Source organism: Staurois parvus, unplaced genomic scaffold (assembly GCF_062004578.1).
Source record: "Staurois parvus isolate SC_StPar_1 unplaced genomic scaffold, SC_StPar_1.0 ptg000340l, whole genome shotgun sequence".
NCBI lineage: Eukaryota > Metazoa > Chordata > Amphibia > Anura > Ranidae > Staurois > Staurois parvus.
The window spans coordinates 1984504-2006102 of record NW_028318136.1 but is presented as its reverse complement, the minus strand read 5'-3'; the positions used below and the strand labels follow the sequence as shown (position 1 = coordinate 2006102).

Genomic DNA, 21599 nt, shown 5'->3' with positions numbered 1-21599 from the left:
TCCACTGACACCAACAATGGGGCATAATTCCTTCCACTGACACCAACTCTTTCCCCTCCTAATAACAAAGATGGGGCATTGTTTACTCCCACTGGGCACAGTCCGGCCCCCCTAAAGTCTGAAGGACAGTAAACCATCCCTTTCTTTAGAAAGTTTGGAGACCCCTGCTTTATGGCATGAACACAATTTGGTCTGCTACAATTATTATGATCTGTTAATAATCATAATAATGATTATTATTAATGCGTATTTGTTAACCATAATAATATTATTATGATTAGTTCTTATTATTATGATATAATATGATTATTTCTAATCAACTCCCAAGTTAGCTAATTGCCATATTATCACATATAAAATGGAATATACATTGTTCAGAAATATGTAATGCAAAATTACCTTTACAGGAACAGTCCACCTCAAATGCAATCTCAATTAAAGGTGAAGACTAGTGTAATGAGTAATCCTCTGGTTTCTTGGATTTCTTGGGGATTCTGGTGGGGACATTTCCCTCTTCTAGTTCCTGGCTCTATTACTGTCCACTTTGCGGGTACAGTGTATTCACATATGCCTTTGGGTGTTCCCATTTCTCCTTTGCAATACCTTAACATAAAACAGATTACATATCCATTGGTAAAGCAGAATGCCTTTTGATGATAGATATGCAGACTTGGGAACTTAAAGGGTTTGTAAAGGCAGAAGGTTTACCTTAATGAATTCTCCGCATTACAGGTAAAAACCTTCTGTGTTCAGCTTCGCCCCAGCCCTCTGTAAATGCTTACCTGAGCCCGATCTCGATCCAGTGCTGGGCCCTAGAGCAGCAGCTCTCTCATTACTGGACTTGGAGGCAGCAGTAGGAGCCACTGGCTCCTGCTGCTGTTAAACACAGCCTATGAGGAGGGTGCGGGGGGCGGGGCTGAGCTGCACTGTGTGTGTATCAATGGACGCACAGAGCCTGGCTCAGGATCAAGCCCCCATAGCAAGCGGCTCTCTATGGGGGAACTCAGAAGCAGGGGGGGCCAGAGGTGCCGGTGGGAGACCCCCAGAAGAGGAGCATCGGGGCTTCAAAACCATTACACAGAGCAGATAAATATGACATGTTTGTAATTTTAAAAAGAAAATGATTTTACCTTTAGAATCACTTGAAGTGTGAGATTCTAAAAGAAATATACGATGTGGTTTAATTCTATAGAATCTACTGAAAGCTGTGATTGGGATAGTCTGAGCCTTTACCTATGGGACTATGGGAATTTTTGGCAATCATAAAATCTATTGCCGCAGGTCAATGAACACCCAATCAAGCACTAAACAAAGACATTTACAAAAATCCATTTTGTTCAAACCTCCTTGTACTATTTTATCTTGTAAAAAGTATCTGCAACTTTCATCCCACTAGGTGGCATACGATTTTGCATTATACTCAGCATGACAGTTCCATTAGTACAGTACATTCCTTTGGTGGGGTGGGCACCCAGGGAGTGTAATGCAGGGCAGACCTCCTCTCCAAATATACATTCTTTCCTGCACAATACATCTGTTTTCCACCGTTTTTTTTTTTCCTGGCTTCATACTTAGTTTGGAACGTGAAGTAAGCTTCCCCCACTTTTTGTTAACCTATTAACCCTTTGCACAGAAATGTTAAAGTGGTCCTAAATTCCCCACCCTCCTGCCCCTCCTGCCTCTTTCACACACACCCTGTTCCTGCCTGCCCTTTTTTCCAGTGGTTCTGTGAGGTTCTGGGATAGACTTTAGCTTCAGACTGACATCACAAGAGGAGAGTGCAGGCTTAGAAGAGCAAGACAGCCACACTAAGCAGACATTGCACAGAGACAAAGACTTATTAATATAGCCAGAAGGTGCAGAAATAAGAAAATAGCCTATTGCCTCTCTACATTGCTGTCCGTCTACATTAACTGTGAACATGTTCAGCTGGATGAAAAAGAATGACAAGAACAAGAAGACCCCTGAAGTCATCCACACTGTGACCGAGGGTCTCAAAGACCTGTATAAGAAGAAGCTGAAGCCGGTGGAAGAATACTACCGCTTCCATGACTTCCATTCTCCTGCTCTGGAAGATGCCGACTTTGATAATAAGCCCATGGTGCTGGTGATGGGCCAGTACTCGACTGGAAAGACCACCTTCATTAAGTATCTCCTAGAGCAGGACATCCCAGGTAGTCGCATTGGACCTGAACCCACAACCGACTCCTTCATTGCGGTCATGCATGGAGAGACCGAGGGTGTCATCCCTGGGAACGCGCTCATGGTAGATCCCAACAAACCCTTCCGCAAGCTCAACCCTTTTGGGAACACCTTCCTGAACAGGTGAGTGGATATGGTGTAAAGGCTGGGTGGTACAACTCCTGTATTAGTGCTCAATGCAGACAACTTCCTAGGAAGGTATGGGGCTTTTTAAGTAGGTCATATTTGGGTATCAACATCTACCCAACTACAAGTGGCATGGATGCACTTTCTAAGGACAGTTTCAGGTGATATTTAGGACCAACAGATGTCTTTCCAAGAATTATTATACTAAAGCATCCGCCCATCCTTGGACCTTTAAGTACCTGACATGAGTATTTGTACAAGACAGCTAACATGAAGCAATGGAGTAGTCATAGTTAACTGTTTCCTTGCCTCTTTTGCAATTAATTAAAGTATATACAAGTCCGTGTAAAACAACCCATTCAGTTTAAAAAGAAATGAAGGGCAAAACAATTGTATACAGATATAAAAAAAAAATTCTAAACACTTTTTTCCACCTTTTTTTTTAATAAGTGATCATATTCCCTCTGTTCTCAGCTGCATAAGGACTTAGGGGAGGAGAAACAGCAGAACACTGGTCTTCCTAGTGACTAGCTGTGCGGGGGGGGGGTTGGCATGTCAGCACAAGTCTACTCATTCGAGGAGAGTAAGCTGAGTTCCAAGCACAACTAGAATACTGACCGCACTGTGCTCTCCTGCCTAGTGTAGTCAGTTTTTAATAGGAAAGCAGAGGGACCAGCAGGAACACCAGGGATTTCACACAAAGGAAGCAGGAAAGAATACAAAGAGAAGAGGATACTTTTTCATACAAGTAAATGGTACAGCAGGCACATATCAGGAATATGAAATGTTGGGTTTACATATTCTTTAAGGCGTGGTTCACACTGTTGCGGGTGCAGGAATCTCAGCCTTTCCTGCAGCTGCAATCACCCACAGTCAAAACACACTGCTGTTTAAAAATGCACGGAGCTGCAATTCATTCTTAATGGCACTCCTATTCATCTAAAAACGCATTGCATCTGCGCATGCAAGAACCGACAAGACCATGTGACTACCCAGCTGCTGCATTTTTAAAATGCTGCAGGAATCTTCTTCCTGTGTGAAATGCAGGCACAGCAGCCGATTCAAATGAATGGGCTGCCATGCCGCGCAAACATAGGCCGCAAACCTGCAATAGTGTGAACCAAGTCTAAACAATAAGGCCCCAGCTCTCCCCAGTAAATCCCAGCAGTATAAGTTCTCATATACACTTGACATTTTTACAGTGTCTTTTTTTGGCTTTTGACATTTTTTTCTACAGCCAGTAAACCCCCCAGCATGTTATCCTATGTGTCCATGCACACATAGACTGTAATCAATGTTTTTTTGGCTGGGACGTTTTTTGGCTGGAAAAAACCCCAGGACTAATGGGTTACTAGAGGAGTTTTTTAGCTGTAAAAACGTTTTAATGCTGAAAAACGCGACAAAACACGGTAAAACGCCCAAAAAATTACGTTTTTGGTAAAAAAAAGCTAAAAACCACAAACGTGGAAAAATGCGGCAAAACACTGCTAACACTAATGTAAAAACACTAAAAAAAGGATGCAAAACTCACATTTTTAATGTGATGTTACACAGCTAACGTTACCAGCGTTATCAAAACGTCCCGTGTGTATGAGGGCGTAGGCTCCATACACACTGGGCTTAAAAAAACGCCAGTTCCCTTGGCAGAAAGAAAATTACCTCTGGCAGGAAACTCCAATCAAAAATGCAAATCAAAGTGTTTTTTTCAGCCTCCAAATGCTCAGCTTAAAACATGCCTCTAAACATCCAAATGTGCATGGACACATTTAACCGAGTTTTTTTAAGCCAGTGTGCACGGAGCCTTAAACCCAAAAACAAACACTGATTATATTGCAGCCTCCTGATTCTTAGATGTGATGGCTGCATTAGTTTTCTTTTTTAGTCTTTTTTGCTTCTGTTTTCATCTGGTGATCTGGCCAGCACATCTGCTGTTTTTCACAAGAGCAAGCTCTCTTCCAGATGTATCATTTTACAGGGATGGGACAAACTGTTTACCACTGGCAGTGGTGCTTAGAATGACCACATTTTATTTAGTCTTGTAAAACCTTTATCCCAAAAGGAAAAATCTGTTTGCTGTAACTGAATATACAGTGCGTGCTGGAGTTTGGCTTCAGTTTGTTAGTGTATCTAAATAGGCTAGTACATCTAACACCCCCACCCCGCCAGACTGACAATATTGCTGTCCAAATGTGCCTCCTGTGCTCCTTCTTCCAGAGTGGAGGCACTCTAACACAGGAGGTGTGTTACTGGCCAGATCACCAGGTGAAATCAGAGGGGAAAAGGCCTAAAAAATAAAACGAATGCAGCCACCACATCTAATAATTAGTAAGCTGCAATATATAAAATTTTTGGTTTTGGGTTTAATACCACTTGAAGGAACTACACACTAACATAATTGCTCAAGTAAAACCTTTGAAGTATATAAAGTACAGTGTCAAAGTTGAACATAAGTATAGAGATCATTCTGACATCCTGATTGAGGCTGGGTTTACATCTGTGTGGGTGGTGCCCCTGCAGATCTGCACAACAATCTGTGTAGCCGCACCACCCACACAGAAGAATGCGGACCCGCGGGCGGGGTGCCATTAATTCTAATGGACGCCGCCTGCACTGGAAATCGCAACCGCACTGGGAATCGAGGTTTCCGCGCGGGCTGCGTTTTCAGAAGTGCAGGGACTTCTTTCCTGCGTGTCCCAGGGCACAGGAGTCCATTCAAATGAATGGGCTCTCGTGCCCGCGCAAAATGTGGCCCGCAGGAACGCGGATATGTGAATCGGGTTAAAACACAAAAAGGTAATGTGCACAGTATATCTAGGCAAAATAAAAAATAAATATGCAATACATGAAAAACTTACCCATATTTGAATTTCAATTTCTGTACACCCTGCCTGTGCTGATCTGAAATCCTAAGTAGTGTTGTCATTCCTGCCCAGTTCTCCCCTTTCATACTACAGAACACCTCCTTACTATGTAAAAGAGAGAAGGGGGTATGATCTGTAGTCCAAAAAAAAACTGGGCAGGGCTAATAACACTTCCATGGATTTCTGTACAGCACAAGTAGAATGCACAAAAAGTTTGGAGCACACTTTCTGGCAGATCATTTTTCTGTACTTGCATGAGTTTTCCAGCTGCTTGAGATTGACATCTTTTATGGCCTAGGTAGTGGCAGAGACACAAATACCTGATGGAATGTCTTGTACTTGAATCTTTAAGAGGTGGGCCCTATTCACATATAGCATAGCGGGAACAAGAGTGAGTATCATGTGATTTTGTCTGTCATATAGGGCCAGCCCTTCCACTTGAAGAGGCTGCCCCGTGCACGTTTTTTGCCTGAAAAAAAGCTTCTGCTCCTTTTTGGGCAACAAGCTTCATGCAATTTTTAAAGGCACAGCTTGACACGCGATCCTGTTGTGCAACAGTCGCAAAAGAATCGCATTGTGTTTTGGGTGGCATCAAAGAATAATGGCACTAAAATGTGTGTTGCGTGTTGTGCGGCAACTGCCACGTGATTTGAAATTGCACAGATTCTGCCTACGATTCCAAATTGCCAAGTGTGAATGGAACTTCAGGGTTATTTAGCCCAATGGTGCCCAGTCAAAACTGGAAATTGGGTGGAGTTGAAGGAGTAAAACTATTTTAGATGCAAAACTAGTGACAAGAGGGACAGGAAGTGATGGGAAATCTCTCCAATTGGGATGCAGACAACAACTTTTAAACACTTTTATCATAGCATGGGCAAGGGTTAGAACTACTAAATGTAATTTGTATCTCAAATGGCTTATCATTGTAAGGGGGGGGGGGGGGTAGTCACAGATCCTTTTTCAGGTTGTCATGTCCCACATTACAAATTAGCTTCTCTTTGCTATAGGAATATCGCCAAATGCGTTAACTTGTAAAACAGTGATTTCAACAGATCTTCATATCAAAACAATATCCAGTTTTTTTCACTTACATACTTTCATGTACAATGAACATTTGTTGTTTAAATAGAACTGCAACCAGAATTAGGCTCCATGCACACTAGTACTTTTTATAAGCACAAAAAATGCTAGAAAAAAAACGCTGGATGAAAACCGCTGATAATAGCGTTTCTGTGCTGGTTTTTAGTAGTGTTTAGGAGCGTTAGCATTTTATTAGTGTTTTACAGTTCATGAAGAAAAAAAAAGCTCAATGAAAGCTGTTAATACAGTTTTAGTAGTGTTTAGGAGAAAAACAGGGAAAACACTCACAAAAACAATTTTATTTCTGCTCCTAAAAGCTGAAGCTTGAAAATCGCTTCTAGCATAAGATGGTGTGCATGGACACAGAAGATAACCCTATTAGCTTCTAGGAGCAGAGAAAACAATGTTCATAACAGCCAGTGGTGTATTTAGGTTTCATGCTGCCCTAGGCAACACAAAAATTCCTTGGAGAGACCCTGACACTGACAAATACCCCCCTCCCCCATGATAGGAGCCTGACATTGACCAACAACACCCCCCCATCCCTCCCACCCAAGAGAGCCTTCTACTACCACCTCCTCCCATATACTGGTAACTCCCCCCCACCCCGTTGAGAGAGAAGACACTCACCTTCACAGCTCTGGACATCCACGAGTTAGGCTCTGAATACACCATCAAGCAGCCCGCAGCCTCTCTCAGATCCCACCCGGTCTACATGCTGCATGTGTCCTTTCTTCCATCTCCTCTTTTGGGGGCAGTGCTGCCCCCTTGAAAAATGCCACCCTAGGCAAATGCCTTTTTTGCCTTGTGATAAATACGCCCCTGATAACAGTTTCTAGGAGCTTAAAGAAACGCTAGTGTGCATGAAGCCTAAAGAGACACACAAGGCAAAACATCAGTGTGCCTAGGCCAGGGGTGGACTGACCATTTGGAAAGTCGGGCACTGCCCGAGGGCCCAGGGTCAGTAGGGGGCCCCATGAGATACCCCTGGTACCTTTTTCATAGGCTTTTTTGAGTTTGGGCAAGGACACAGGGGCCCCATGCTCCCCTATTGCCCGGGGGCCCCATGAGTTGTCAGTCCGCCCCTGGCCTAGGCTCGAGTGGAAGCAGCAATAACCTGATTTGAGTTATATCTATTAGTTTCATGACAGCGATCTGAGAAATAGGATTCACTCCACTGTCCTGGAACTAGCATGCAGCCCATAGGTCAGGGAGTCGCTTCTTCAATCAAAGCCTCTTGACAAGTCCCTTTATAAGCAACCTGCCAGAATAGGAATATATTGAACAAGCTACCATTATGGGCTTCTTTTATTTTTTTTTAAAGAAGCAAGCCACAGAGCTGTCATTCTTATCCTTCCTTCACTACTTGGCAAGTCACTGAACTAGAATATGCGTTTCAGGTTTCCTGGTGCTTCACTGGTTACATGCTTGTTGCAGGTCAGTGACATTAAAGGCTTGTGTCAACAGGCTTTGGGCTTGTGTTGATGGCATACGTTTCACATCAATTTAGGATGATTCTGAGATCATCCTGAATTCACTGACAGGTGCGTTTGTCCTGCAGTTTACCTCCTTCTGACCTGCTGAAAGTGCATTTTGCTTCCTAATAGACTTGAAGCAAACCAAAGTTTGATGACACAGGCACTTAAAGTGAAACTTTATTCTGAAAATTAGGTCCTGCTAGATCTGTTCAGGCTGAGCCCTTTTGCAGGTATAGCTATGTAAAACTAAAAATAAGAGCCTATACTGTTTGAAATCCAGTAATACACTCTCTCGCCCAGCCTGCACATGCTCAGTTGCAGTCTCTATTTTTTGGCACTGTGTAAAACATGTAGAGACTGATCTGCTGACAGCCTAAATATTTACTGCTGCTCAGGTGCTCTGGGATTCAGTAAACTGGCAGCCTCCAGAAAGAAGGAACAATGCTGGAGGTAATTTACAGCACGCACTAATTTTGGTAGCATAACTATTAATGTGCAATGTATGTTCCTTGCTAAAGAACATTATTTTTTATCAAGTTGTTATGGGTAAAGTTCCACTTTAAAGTACACCTTAAAGTACACCTAAAGCTTCATGTAATCCCCAGTACAGCAGCACTGAGAATGGGAGGGGAGAGGCAGAACTAGAAGCCAGTCATGTGTCTTTGTAAGACACATATGCTAACATGGAACATGCTGACAGCAGGAGAGAGCAAGTTCACCTCAACAGTCTGTAGCTGCCAACCAATGGCTAGCAGCAGGGAGGTGACCAAACTAGCTCTAATATACAAAGGCAGTAGACTAAAGTCAGCCATAGATGGATTGAAATTCGACTGGTTTAGCACCAACCAGCCTTTTGGATTTTTTTGGTGTGATCACTGCAGGCAGCTATAGCCACTTTGCTGCCGGTGGGGAAGGCTCCCTGCCACCAGAATACAATAGCTCCGCAGTAGGGATTCCCCCATCAATAATGGTATTCTACCTGTGTTGAAGGAAACCACAGATGGAAGAGAATTATCTAATGTATGGCCTGCCTAAAGCCCCGTATACACAATGAGAATATTGGACGAATGATCGTCCATTTTATTTTTTTGCATGCTAGTCTCATATCAAAAATGAAGAAGTTACTAAAGTTACAAAAATTCTCGTATGACAAAATGCAACTTCGAAAGTGATGTAATCTATTGTATTGTATTTCATTCTGGTATCATACAAGAAAAAATGTTGCGTTTCTCCCTTCAGCTATTGTTGCATTGTCACGATTGGCTCTCAAAATCTGTGTATTAATGATCAGATTATCAGACAATCACTGTGAAAGCGGAATTTTTCATCCAATTTTTTCAACATGTGTATGAACCTTAAGTCAGGTCACCAAGCTGGCTGTTCCGTATGGCAGAGCAGTGTAAATCCTAAGAATGGCTGGCCAAAAATACAAATCCTTTGGCAGGTAAAACACCTCCCTTATATGTATTTCAATTGAGTATTTAGCTGTTTCTATTGAACTCCGCTTTAAGTCATAAAGCAAGGAAGGAGAAAGATGACAACCCAAGAGCTTGAACCATCAAAAAACAGCCAGCAATTGAAGCTCCTAAAATTCTGTCCTGGCAGGTTCTCTTTTTACAAGGGATTGTAAATAGGTAGCCAACAAATAGGTGTCAGTACCAAGAAATTGTATCATATATGGTGTAAATACTTGGAGAGAATTCTAGAAAGAAGAATCTTCTATTTGTTCTGCTCTGAATGTTGCTGGGATAGATATACCCCGCTCTCCACAAAGTAGCGTGCAAATGAAGTTATATGTTCAGACCACTTAGACATTTCCTAAGATTATATGATCCTGGGTATTATTAGAGTGACAATGTTTATATTTGCTGGGAATGGCTTCCTCATACACGTACATCTAGGATGGTTTATAAACAATGGGTCCTGAATGTACCCAGAATCCTCTATTCCAACCATCATTTTCAGGAACTGTCGATAAGATCACTCAGCAGTGCTAAGAAAGGAAAACGTCTGCACTGCTCCTGTTAGCCAATCAGATTCCAGTGGTCATTTTTCCGAGTCAGTAATACCAAACTCACTCACTAAAATTTCATATAAGCCTCAACATGTTGATGTATTTCAAAAGTTGTTTTTACGCTTGTGCAGGTTTTCTTACTTGGTTATTCTGCCATGAAAGCTCTTATTCTTGCACTTCCTGTTATAGGGTGACAACTGCCTCTCATTTGTGCTTGTACATTGCCACACCATCACATGGGTCCCAGATTAAAGCAGAATTAAACCCAAAAGCAAACAAACAATTATTATATTGCAGCTTACCAATTCTTAGAAGTGGTGGCTGCATTCGTTTTTTTTTCTAGGCTTTATTTCTTTTATTTTCCCCTGGTGATCTGCCCAGTAAGTCTGTTGTTTTTTAACAGAACAAGCTGTCCTGCAGATGTAGCAGTTACAGGGTTCAGACAAACCATTTACCGCTGACAGGGGTGCTTACAATGAGCAGGTTTTATTCACTTATGTAAAACCTTTATTCCAAAAGGGAAACAAACTGTTGCTGTACTTCTTATAGTGTTAGCTGGAGTTCAACTTTAAATTGTTAAGTGTCCCTGTTGCTCATTCATCCAGAGTGGAGGCACTCTAATACAGAAAGTGTGTTACTGACAGATCACCAGGTGAAAACAGAGTGGAAAAAGCTTAACAAAAGAAAACAAATGCAGCCATTACATCTAAGGATTAGTAAGCTGCAATATATTACATTTTTGGTTTGGAGGTTAATACTGCTTTAAGCCTAGAAGCTGATAGACATTGCAGAGGCAGGGTCCAGTGCTATCTCCATCAGGACATCAAGAAGTTGGTAGGGAGCACTGGTGTGCAACTGCTGCCGGAGCAAGTACATGCATTCAGGAAGTAATTGAAATAGACTGGAGGAGATCAGCAGCACTGAGAGCAAAGAGCAGAAAAAATACACAGGGCAACTCTACAGCTTTTCTATCCACATTATTTATTTATTTCAGGTACTTATATAGTGCTGTCAATTTATACAGCGCTTTACACATATATATATTGTACATTCATATCAGTCCCTAACCCTCAAGGGGCTTACAATCTAAGGTCCCTAGCTTACATTCATACATACACATATTAGGGCCAAGTTAGACAGGATCCAATTAACCTACCAGCATGTCTTTGGAGTGTGGGAGGAAACCCATGCAAGCACAGGGAGCACATGCAAACTCCATGCAGGAGGTGCCATGGTTGGGAATCAAACCCATGACCCATTTACTGCAAGGTAGATGTGCTAACCACTAAGCCACTGTGCCGCCCCATCCACGTAACAACAAATTGCAAATACATGCTGAAGTTCCAATTGTACAACCGCTAGATCGACAGCATTTGTTTCAGGCACTAGTTATTTTCCTGAGGCAAGTGATGTCACTTTGGATGCAAGGAGACAGAACATGTCAGCTACACTTCCAGGAAATAAGACCACACAGGTGCACTTGCAACCGAGCAAAGCTGTGTGGTGTGTTGAGGGGTGCTTCTGGGTTTTGTTTGTGTGAATCATATCAGTGTGAACAATAGGCACACTCAAGAGGTACACTCACTACACAGAGGGTGATGGCAACTGAGCTCTGCCACCACTCAGCATATAAAATGCACACAAATCGGACTTCTATCAGGGGAGGAGCAGAGGAGGTGGACAATTATAACTATAGATTGGATTTTCTTCATAATATACTTGTGGTTCAAGACAAAGGATGGTAATTATTAATTGCTTACCTGCTGAACAGGGGCGGACTGACCATTTGGAAACTCGGGCACTGCCCGAGGGCCCGGGGTCAGTATGGGGCCCCATGAGATGCCCCTGGTACCTTTTTCATAGGCTTATTTGAGTTTGGACAAGGACACAGGGGCTCCATGATCCCCTATTGCCCAGGGGCCCCATGAGTTGTCAGTCCGCCTCTGCTGCTAACCCATAGCAGGGCGGCTTCACTGTGCAAAATTATATTAATATATGTGATTTTGCATTTCTGAGTAGGTGGCGCACACCGTCCTACCCTCGCCACTATTGACTCCTGAGGATGTTAATCACCGGGTTCCGGCCAACGATAAACAACACAGGTCTCTCTCCTGTCAGCGTGGACATGCTGCTTTTTATCTCTGCACAGCAGAGATAGAAAGCAGCATGTCTCCTAACACTCCCTAACACACAGTTAACCCTTAGATCGCCCCAGATGTTACCCCCTTCCTGCCCAGTGTCATTAGTACAGTGTCTGTGCTTTTTATTAGTGTCACTAGAGATGTCAGTGGCAGTCAGTTCCCACCCAGTGTCAGAATGCCCACCGCAGCCCGCTAAAGGTTGCTTATCGCCACCATTACCAGTATGAAAAAGTTAAATTCCAGTATATATACCATCATTTGTAGATGCTATAACTTTCACGTAAACCAATTAATACACACTTATTGGGATTCATTTTTTTTTATTTTTTATTGGATATGTTGTATAACAAAAAGTAAAAAATATTGTTTTTTTTCCAAAATTGTTGCTCTTTTTTTGTTTACAGCGCAAAAAAATAAAAAACGCACAGGTGATCAAATAGCACCGAAAAAAACTCTACTTGTGGGGAACAAAATGACATATATTTAATTTATGTACATCATTGAATGACCGCACAATTGTCAGTTAAAGTAATACAGCGCCATATTGCAAAAAAGTGTCTGGTAAGGAAGGGGGGGGGGGGGTGAATCTTTCGGAGGGCAAGTGGTCAATGTATTCACCAGTATTTAATTTTTTATTCATCATGAGGGTTCTTCTTCAAACAGCATATTCATGCACAAAGTCAAAGCAAAGAGTGAATAACTAATGCATACAGCAACACTCTTAATACTGCAAAATGCATTCAGTTTATCTAAATATGAGTTCTGCTGAAGTGTGCTGTAGCCAGAATCCAAGGAGCACCTCACAGAGTCATTGGGAGTGCAATTGTGCAAAGTCCTCTCTCACTGCTTCTTTTATCACAAATCACATGAAAACTTCCATGGCAGGTCTCAATATCATTAGTTGCTGTAAAAATGACTGTTTTTACATTCGGTTTTTAACCCATTCACCCAATCAGTAGAGACACTTGGTTGGGTTAAAGCAAAGCACAAGTGGGTGGACTTTTCAGGTCATAAGATTGGTAATAGAAGGACTATAATTCATTATTATTATACAGTATTTATAAAGCGCCAACAGTTCGCTCAGTGCAATTCATCACAGCAATTTCTGGAATAATTTTAAGCTTTGATTTTTAATCAGTACTTTGTAATGTATACCTCTTTTCTCATCCACAGACTTTTGCTTATGTTCAGTTTTTCTAATTCCGCTGTCTTCTGACACAGGTTCATGTGTGCCCACCTGCCCAACAAAGTCCTGGAGAGCATTAGCTTGATAGACACTCCTGGAATCCTGTCTGGTGCCAAGCAGAGGGTGAGCAGAGGTGAGTACATGTCATGTACTAAAGAGAAAGTCGCTTGTTACTGTACACATCCAAAAACATCCTACTGCTTTGTTAGGAAACACTAAACGGAGTCATACTACAGTGTATCTAAATGCAATGGGGCTGGTGTACAGAAACTTCACCATTAGCATCTATTTTATTAACGGTTGTAACGGTCTTTGCAATATGCATTGTTCTCAGTGGGGTACTTAGCTTGTTTTTATTGGGATTTATCTTTAGTAATTTACAATTACGTGACTTTGCAATTTTTGCACATATAGGGCATTCCATTGTGTCAGTTTCTACTTGCTTGCAATCAGAAACAATTTGCACTGTGCAAAAAGGATACTTCAAGAGCCTTTTTAGGAATATGAGGACGTCTTAAGTACTAAGTAGTCTAATGCCTCACTGCATGACACAGGGTCAACAAAGTGGAAGGAAGCTGTAAAGTAGGTAGTTTTAGATTTAGGATTAGGTGACTTTGAGGAAGATCTGTCCAGTGAGATGGGTCAGACACAGTGCAGGATGTCCTATCCTGTGTGTCTAGAGAAGGGAAGGGCAGAGGGCAGCAGGAATCTGCACCCATTAACTGATCTAAACATAATCCGCTATTGTTTATGGAAATATCCCCTCTACATAGGAGCGGCTCAGGCTCCAATTCTGGCTTTGTGCCTCCTGGCTCCACTGTGTAAACACTTAGTAATAGGAGCCAGCAGCATAGTGTACGCCCTTAGGAGATGGGCTACCTATTGCTGATGTGCCTATCTGTTTAATAATTCTATCTAAAAAAGTCAATTACATCCAAAAACGTAATAATGTAACTGGTGGCTAGCAACTGGGACTTGCAGGACCAGAGTCCTGGGAATGGTTACCAACAGAGAAACTATACTGTATGTAATCTCTAAGTGTTTCCAGGTGCCTAATGCTAACCATGCATACATTGATTTCTCTTGTTTAGCCTGTGGGCTGCAGAGAAATCTAATAGATTCCTCCATCTTTGCTAAACAGTGTGGATGAAGGAATCTCCCCAACACCTACTGTATTCAGACAGCTGCAGTGCCTGCAGCTGTCTGAATATCCAAACACTGACATCTGATAGGATGCACTCACTGATCGCCTAACATTTTCCTACCTGGATCCTTTGATTTTTCTGTTGAAGTTTGTGGATCTGGAAAGCGCTGAAAGGACTTGAATTTTGTTGAATCTGATAAAATTCAAGCAATGCATGTCCAGCTTTAGTGTTTTCCAACAATGCAAAAAACTAAATAGGTAGGTTAACTGGCTTTTAACTCACAGTTAAATGCAGTCAGATGTAGAGGAGGAGAGGTGCTGGCAGTATCTGTTTCAGAGGGTGAAGCATGGCCTGGTTGGTCTGGTCCCAAGAGGGAAGCTCCGTTCCAGGATAGCAAGCCCCTAATCTTTTCCTCCTAGTCAGAAACCTTTCCTTATCACTAGTTACTGTCCCTAACAAGCAGGGTCTTCTCCCTATACTAACCACATGCAAGAAGCACACCAAAACCCAGGGGCAGGGACTTAAATAGACCCTGCTGACCCAAGATGGCCACCAAGGGCCACATGGTTTCAGCTCAGCCAAGCAGGATGCTGCTCCATTGACCCGAGAAACCACAGAAAAATTTTGTTTCCCTGGACTACAGGCTGTGGTACCACTTGATTGAGCAGCACCCACAGTGGAGGATATAGACTGCACCTTCCTACAAACATATAAGTATAACCTAGTTTTATTAGACAGTGTTCTATAGCATATAGAAAGGGCAACCTACCACTGTTAGAGTAGCCAGTAGAAGGAGCCTATGGTCTGGTGGATGTTCAGGGGCCCCAGCTACAACCTTCATGATCCTGCAGTCAACCAAGTGGATAGTGCAACTAATCCAAACTGTGGGTTCACAATGGAAGATGTACTTGACGTCTGATGAGTCTATGCCATGCCCCAGCAAATATTGTGGCTTCTCTGTACCTATTACATTTCTTATCAATGTCAGTCAAAGGGATAAGGCAGCCAAAGCTGCTCTCTTGCCTACAGCTCCTTTCCACCATAATTGATCTGTGGTAGGTAGATATTTTTTAGTCCTTGCAGCACCGGCATCTGCTACATTCTCACCCCAAAGTGACAGTGATAAAGTGAAGAGAGATAGAGTGGACCTCATTCACAGGAATTTCCTATCTAGTTGAAAAACTCCCTGTGCTATATGGATGGTTTGGTGAAGCACCTAGGACACGTCAAACACAAGGCCTGCTTTTCAAATGTGGCACACCAGGTCATTTCATGTGGCCCTCGCACCACTCCTGAAGTTGTGGCACTCTCCTTGTCCCTGCCCCCACCTTGTCTCAGCAGTCAGCAGTAGAGAGGAGGACAGAACTCTTCTGCCAGATCCTGAGCTTCTCCATGCAGCTGTGGAGAGGCTCATCTCTGCCCCCTATCTCAGCAGTCAGCAGCAGAGAAGAACACAGAACTCATCCTACAAATCTTGCACCTCTCTGTGCATCTCCGCCTCCCCTGGTTTCCATATTCATCAGACTCCAGCCCTCCTCTGGTCCTCCTGTAGACCCTTCACCTTCTGCTTTCCAGCTCCACCACCAGCAGCACACGGTATGGGGGGGTGCACTGTAATGTAACAGAGGGTGGTGGACTCTTGACTTCTGATGGTGGGGGGCTCTTTACATTTGATGTAAGGGGAACTGGGGTGCTCTGGATATCTAGCCTTGCAGATACAACTGACCCTTTGAGGACAACCATAATGCTGATATGGCCCACAATTAAACCCCTGACTTAGGAGATCAGAAACAACCAGATAATTGGGAATGTTTCCTATTCCTATGAGACCTATTATAGATAGCCTAAGCCCTCATTCACACCTGTAAGGGTTTTGTTGTACAATTCCTAGAAGAATCCTATTATTCTCAATGGGCCCGATCTCACTCAAAAAAGCACATTAGCTTCTTGAGAGCAGACTTGCAATTCTGGCCCTATAGACTTTAATGGAAGCATCTCAAAAACATGTGTTTGTGTACCTTTTTCAAGTGCTCTCATTTAAACACCTATAGGGTAAAAAATGCATGATTCTGCTATTAGGACTCATGCACACTTGGTTCATAGTAAAACGCTGTTTCTCCTGACAAGAGAAAATCAACATTTAAAAACTCACCTAAGCTGTGTTTTTTTTTTAAACAAGTTTAGCAGAGTTTGGTGTTTGGGTGTTTATTTATTTAATTGGCCAGAAATGTAATTTATTCTGGCTATTGAAATGAATAAACACTGAAGTGCTAAAGGCGCCTAGCGTTTGGACATGTTTAGATGCGTTTAGCAATGTCAAACATTTTTTCTGCCAAAACTCTGCTGCTCCTGGACACACTGGCAGAGGGGTTTTTTTCCTGCCTCTAAACTCCCCTGCCACTAAATGCTGCTAAAAGCCTATGTGTACATGGACACATAGGCTAACATGCAGAAGTGTTTAGAGGCAGGAAATAAAAACGCTGGATGCCCCTAGGAGCAGCTGTAAAAATGTCCAGTGTGCACAAGGCCTTATACTACAAGTTTTGCGTCCAAAAAAGCACAAAAGGCTCTAAATGGCCTGGCTACGCTCACGCTAAGTGTGAATGGGGGCCAAGGCTCTGTCCTGTAGAGTGTCAATTGAGTAACAGTCTACTGGGGGTGCTTACATTACATCCAAGATGGTGGTGCCCAGCCAGGGGCGGACTGACCATTCGAGCACTTGGGAACTGCCTGAGGGCCCAGGGTCAGTAGGGGGCCCCATGAGATGCCCCAGGTACCTTTCATTGGCTTTTTTCATAGGCTTTTTTGGTATGGGCGAGGACACAGGGGCCCCATGATCCCCTATTGCCCGGGGGCCCCATGAGTTGTCAGTCTGCCCCTGTGCCCAGCAGAAGTCTCTTGGCTTTTGGATGTCTACACAGTAAGGCTTTCACGGGTCAATAACAAGCATGTAATATGTTAAAGGCACATACAATCTTATAGGAAGATTTTTTTCATTGAAATAAGGGATCTGGTGACAGGATGCCTTTAAAAGTGTACTGTAATGTATGTAAGAAGCAGCCTAGAACTGTGAGGTTCTGCATTATTATATATTGGAAAGGCAGCTTGCTACCGTCAGGTGGTGTACTGTATTTTGTCTGTGAAAAAGCATTCAACGGTCAAGATTCTGTACTGTTATATACTGGAAGGGCAGCCTGCTGCTGTCAAGCTTTGTACTGGTATATATTGGAGGGGCAGCCTACAGCTGTCAGGCTCTGCACAGTCTTATATTAGTGGGGCAGTCTGCTATTGTTATGCTCTGTGTTGTTAAATATTGTAAGGGCAGCCTGTTACTTTCAGGCTCTGTACTGTTATATATTGAAGGGGCAGGCTGCTACTGTCAGGCTCTGTACTGTCATATATTGGAGGGGCAGCCTGCTACTGTCAGGCTCTGTACTGTCATATATTGGAGGGGCAGTCTGCTACTGCCAGGCTCTGTACTGTCATATATTGGAGGGACAGTCTGCTACTGTCAGGCTCTGTACTGTCATATATTGGAGGGGCAGTCTGCTACTGTCAGGCTCTGTACTGTCATATATTGGAGGGGCAGTCTGCTACTGTCAGGCTCTGTACTGTCATATATTGGAGGGGCAGCCTGCTACTGTCAGGCTCTGTACTGTTATATATTGAAGGGGCAGGCTGCTACTGTCAGGCTCTGTACTGTCATATATTGGAGGGACAGTCTGCTACTGTCATGCTCTGTACTGTCATATATTGGAGGGGCAGTCTGCTACTGTCAGGCTCTGTACTGTCATATATTGGAGGGGCAGTCTGCTACTGTCAGGCTCTGTACTGTCATATATTGGAGGGGCAGGCTGCTACTGTCAGGCTCTGTACTGCCATATATTGGAGGGGCAGCCTGCTACTGTCAGGCTCTGTACTGTCATATATTGAAGGGGCAGCCTGCTACTGTCAGGCTCTGTACTGACATATATTGGAGGGGCAGTCTGCTAATGTCAAGTTATGTACTGTAGTACCGGGTGATCATTCAATCACTGTGAGCTCTGTGTTGTATATTTGAGAATCATCCTGGTACTGTCAGACAATATAACATAACACACAGCAGGAATAGCCTACCACTGTAATACTGATATATGCTCGTGGAGCAGGATGATAGAAGCTGACCACTGTCATGCTCTGTATAATAATACACAGGAGGAGTGCAACCCTGCCAGCTGTGAGACTCTGTAATGCAATACCTATAGTGACAAGGGGCAACTTGCCAGCATTGTGCTCAATAGAGTAATATTTGTATATTCCATATTTGTGGTACATTTCTGAACATACTGAAACATTACTCATTAATTTCCATTTGTGGCCTCTGTTGCTATGTTTTTGCATCACTGTGTTATATATGAATACAGGCTCTGTTGGATGTTGAGCATTGGGCAGGGCTGTTTAGCAGCAGCTGTTTAACGGTTTGCCTGCTGGCTGACAAAGATGAAGGATGCGTACTAGCATAGAAGAAGAAATTTCTGGTTTGGACATGGTTCTAAATGTAGAGAAGAGTGAAGAGGAAAGAAGAGTAGAACTAACTTTGCCCATGTTACTTTTTTCTGTATTACAAACATTCATACTGAAACTCTTCTTCTGCTAGACATCTCAGCACTTTAACTGGGGTTATTATAAAAATAGCTCTGCCAGTGGAGAATCCTTTGCAGAATCCAGCAGTTGTATTACTCTCTGCTCTCTGCACGGCTCCCCCCTACTGATCTGAGCTCTGTAATGGACTGTTACTAAGCAGCGGCACAAACAGAGGTGTTCCCCAAGACTGGGAGAGAGAGCTCTAGCCTAGGGCAATGATAATATTATTCCTTCACTAAGAACTCATAAACATTACTGTATGTACTTGGTGGGATATTCAAAGCTGGGGGTAATCTGTCAGAATCCTTGCACTTACTGGAATGATGGCTCTAATTACATTAAATATATAGGGAGTGGGAGATGGAGACAAAATTACTCTTCATATCCTTGTGAACAGGGTTTTACTGGTACCACACCCCTAATGAGAAATGTATTGAATAAGACCCTAACCAAGAAAAACTAATGGGGCTTTTAGGGTACCAAACCATATAAATCAACACTGGTTATACAAAAATATATAAATACAATTAATAAAATTGAACACCTTTTATTGGCTTAAAAAACCACCAATAGGTGGAACATGACCATCAAACACATACATAGAGGATCATAAAATTCAGTTAATTGCCAGTGGTGTCCTAGACGCAAAAGGGCGTCACTGGCATCAGCTACAAGTCAACAGCAGCTACAACCTCAAAACATCAAGGCTAAACTGTGAATGGTTAATGACACCTAAATAAATGGTGTCGCATCATAAGTAGCAATAGACATAATGGTGCATAGCTTCAGCCTAGAACAGTGGTTCTCAACCTGTGGGTCGTGACCCCTTTGGGGGTCGAAGGACCCTTTCACAGGGGTCGCCTAAAACCATCGGAAAACACATATTTCTGATGTGTAAAGAGCAGCTACTGTGTAGAAAGCAGCTACTGTGTTGAAAGCTACAGTATTGGAGGTAAAACGACACCTCATGAATTATAATTACTGGGTAAATAATTTTATGGTTGGGGGTCACCACAACATGAGGAACTGTATTAAAGGGTCACGGCATTAGGAAGCTTGAGAACCACTGGCCTTGAATCATAAATTGGTACTTGGTTGATATTACGACACCTAGAAGGATGGTATCGCATCGTAGGTATCAATAAACATATTGGTACATAGCGCCTTAGAACCACGAATGAGCACTTTGTTGGTATTTACAATGTGTTTCACAGGACAGTGCTCTCTTCTTCAGGGAAAACAAAACACAAATTCCTTCAAAAAAGCAAATATAGAACAAAAAGCATATAATCAATATATAACCATACAAAAAAATTCATCAAAACAACAAAAAATAAACAAAAGGCTTGACAGCAATTACCAGTTGATGACACTAGCACACACCCAGAATGGCCCATGCAAGGTATATAGGTCATATCAATCGTATCTGGATGGAAAAAAGGGATACCTATGATGCGATACCATCCTTCTAGGTGTCAGAATATAATTTATTGCTACTTATGATGCGACGCCATTTATTTAGGTGTCATTAACCATTCACAGTTTAGCCTTGATGTTTTGAGGTTGTAGTTGCTGTTGACTTGTAGCTGATACCCGTGACGCCCTTTTGCATCTAGGACATCAGTGGCAATTACTGTGGCTTTTTCATTAGCTGAATTTTATGATACTCTATGTATGTGCTTTATTGTATTAAAAAACCACCAACAGGTGGAACATGACCATTATTATTATTATAAATCCTGTATAATAATAGTAATAATAATGGTCATGTTCCACTTGTTGGTGGTTTTTTAACACAATAAAAGGTGTTCATTTTTATTGTCTTTATATATTTTTGTATAACCAATGTTGATTTATATGGTTTGGTACCCTAAAAGCCCCATTAGTTTTTCTTGGTTAGGGTCTTATTGAATACGGCTCTAATTACACTTGTGTTTTAAGAGTAAATGGGATCCTAGCTGACCACAACAGCAAGGTGTGGTTTTGACTGCTGGGCTTCTGTTACAGAAAGTGGCAGTTTCACTTGATCCTCAAGCTGTTTTGCTAGTGTGACACGAGCCGAAATATGCAGCATCTGTGTGTATACTGTATGTCTTCACTGGATAGAAAGCATTTAAAACGGCATAACACCCCAAAACAAAAATCTTATATATTGCAGTTTACCGATTCCTAGATGAGGTGGCTGCATTCGTTTTCCCTTTTTTCTTTATTTTCATCTGGTGATCCAGCCAGTAACACACATCTTGTCTTCCATTGTCTCCGGGGTCAGTAGGGGGCCCCATGAGATGCCCCTGGTACCTTTTTCATAGGCTTTTTTGAGTTTGGGCAAGGACACAGGGGCCCCATGATCCCCTATTGCCCACGGGCTCCATGAGTTGTCAGTCTGCCCCTGGTCTACACTATATACATCTCTTCTCAAGGTGGCACTTCTGGATTTGTTCTCTCTTCAGCAAAAATGGCTCTCGGGTATACCAGACTTTGATGATGAGGACTGGTCTGATATGTGGAATATTCTGTTAGAGACCGTTTGATTCAACTTAAAATCACGCACAGAGCCTATTATACCCTTCACAGACTCCGCAGACTCAGCCCAACTATCTCTACTGCATGCTGGAGATGTGATCACCGACAGGGGGATTTTTTTTCATATATTTTGGACTTGTCCAGTTATCACAGGTTATTGGCACTGGTGGATGTCATAGGCTCTGTAGCTCAAATCCCTCTACTCCTTAATCCCCGAATT

The 21599-nt window shown here is 42.6% G+C and overlaps 1 protein-coding gene across 1 annotated transcript in view; it reads left to right on the top strand.

Moving 5' to 3' along the window:
* Window positions 1–1696: 1696 nt before the first annotated feature.
* EHD2 (EH domain containing 2) overlaps window positions 1697–21599 on the top strand; it is an 81863-nt gene continuing 61960 nt past the window's right edge. The window contains exons 1-2 of the mRNA XM_089684234.1: window positions 1697–2325; window positions 13124–13221. Of these exons, the coding sequence (XP_089540360.1) occupies window positions 1922–2325; window positions 13124–13221 (502 nt within the window). The 5' untranslated portion in view covers window positions 1697–1921. The remainder of the gene's footprint in view (window positions 2326–13123; window positions 13222–21599) is intronic.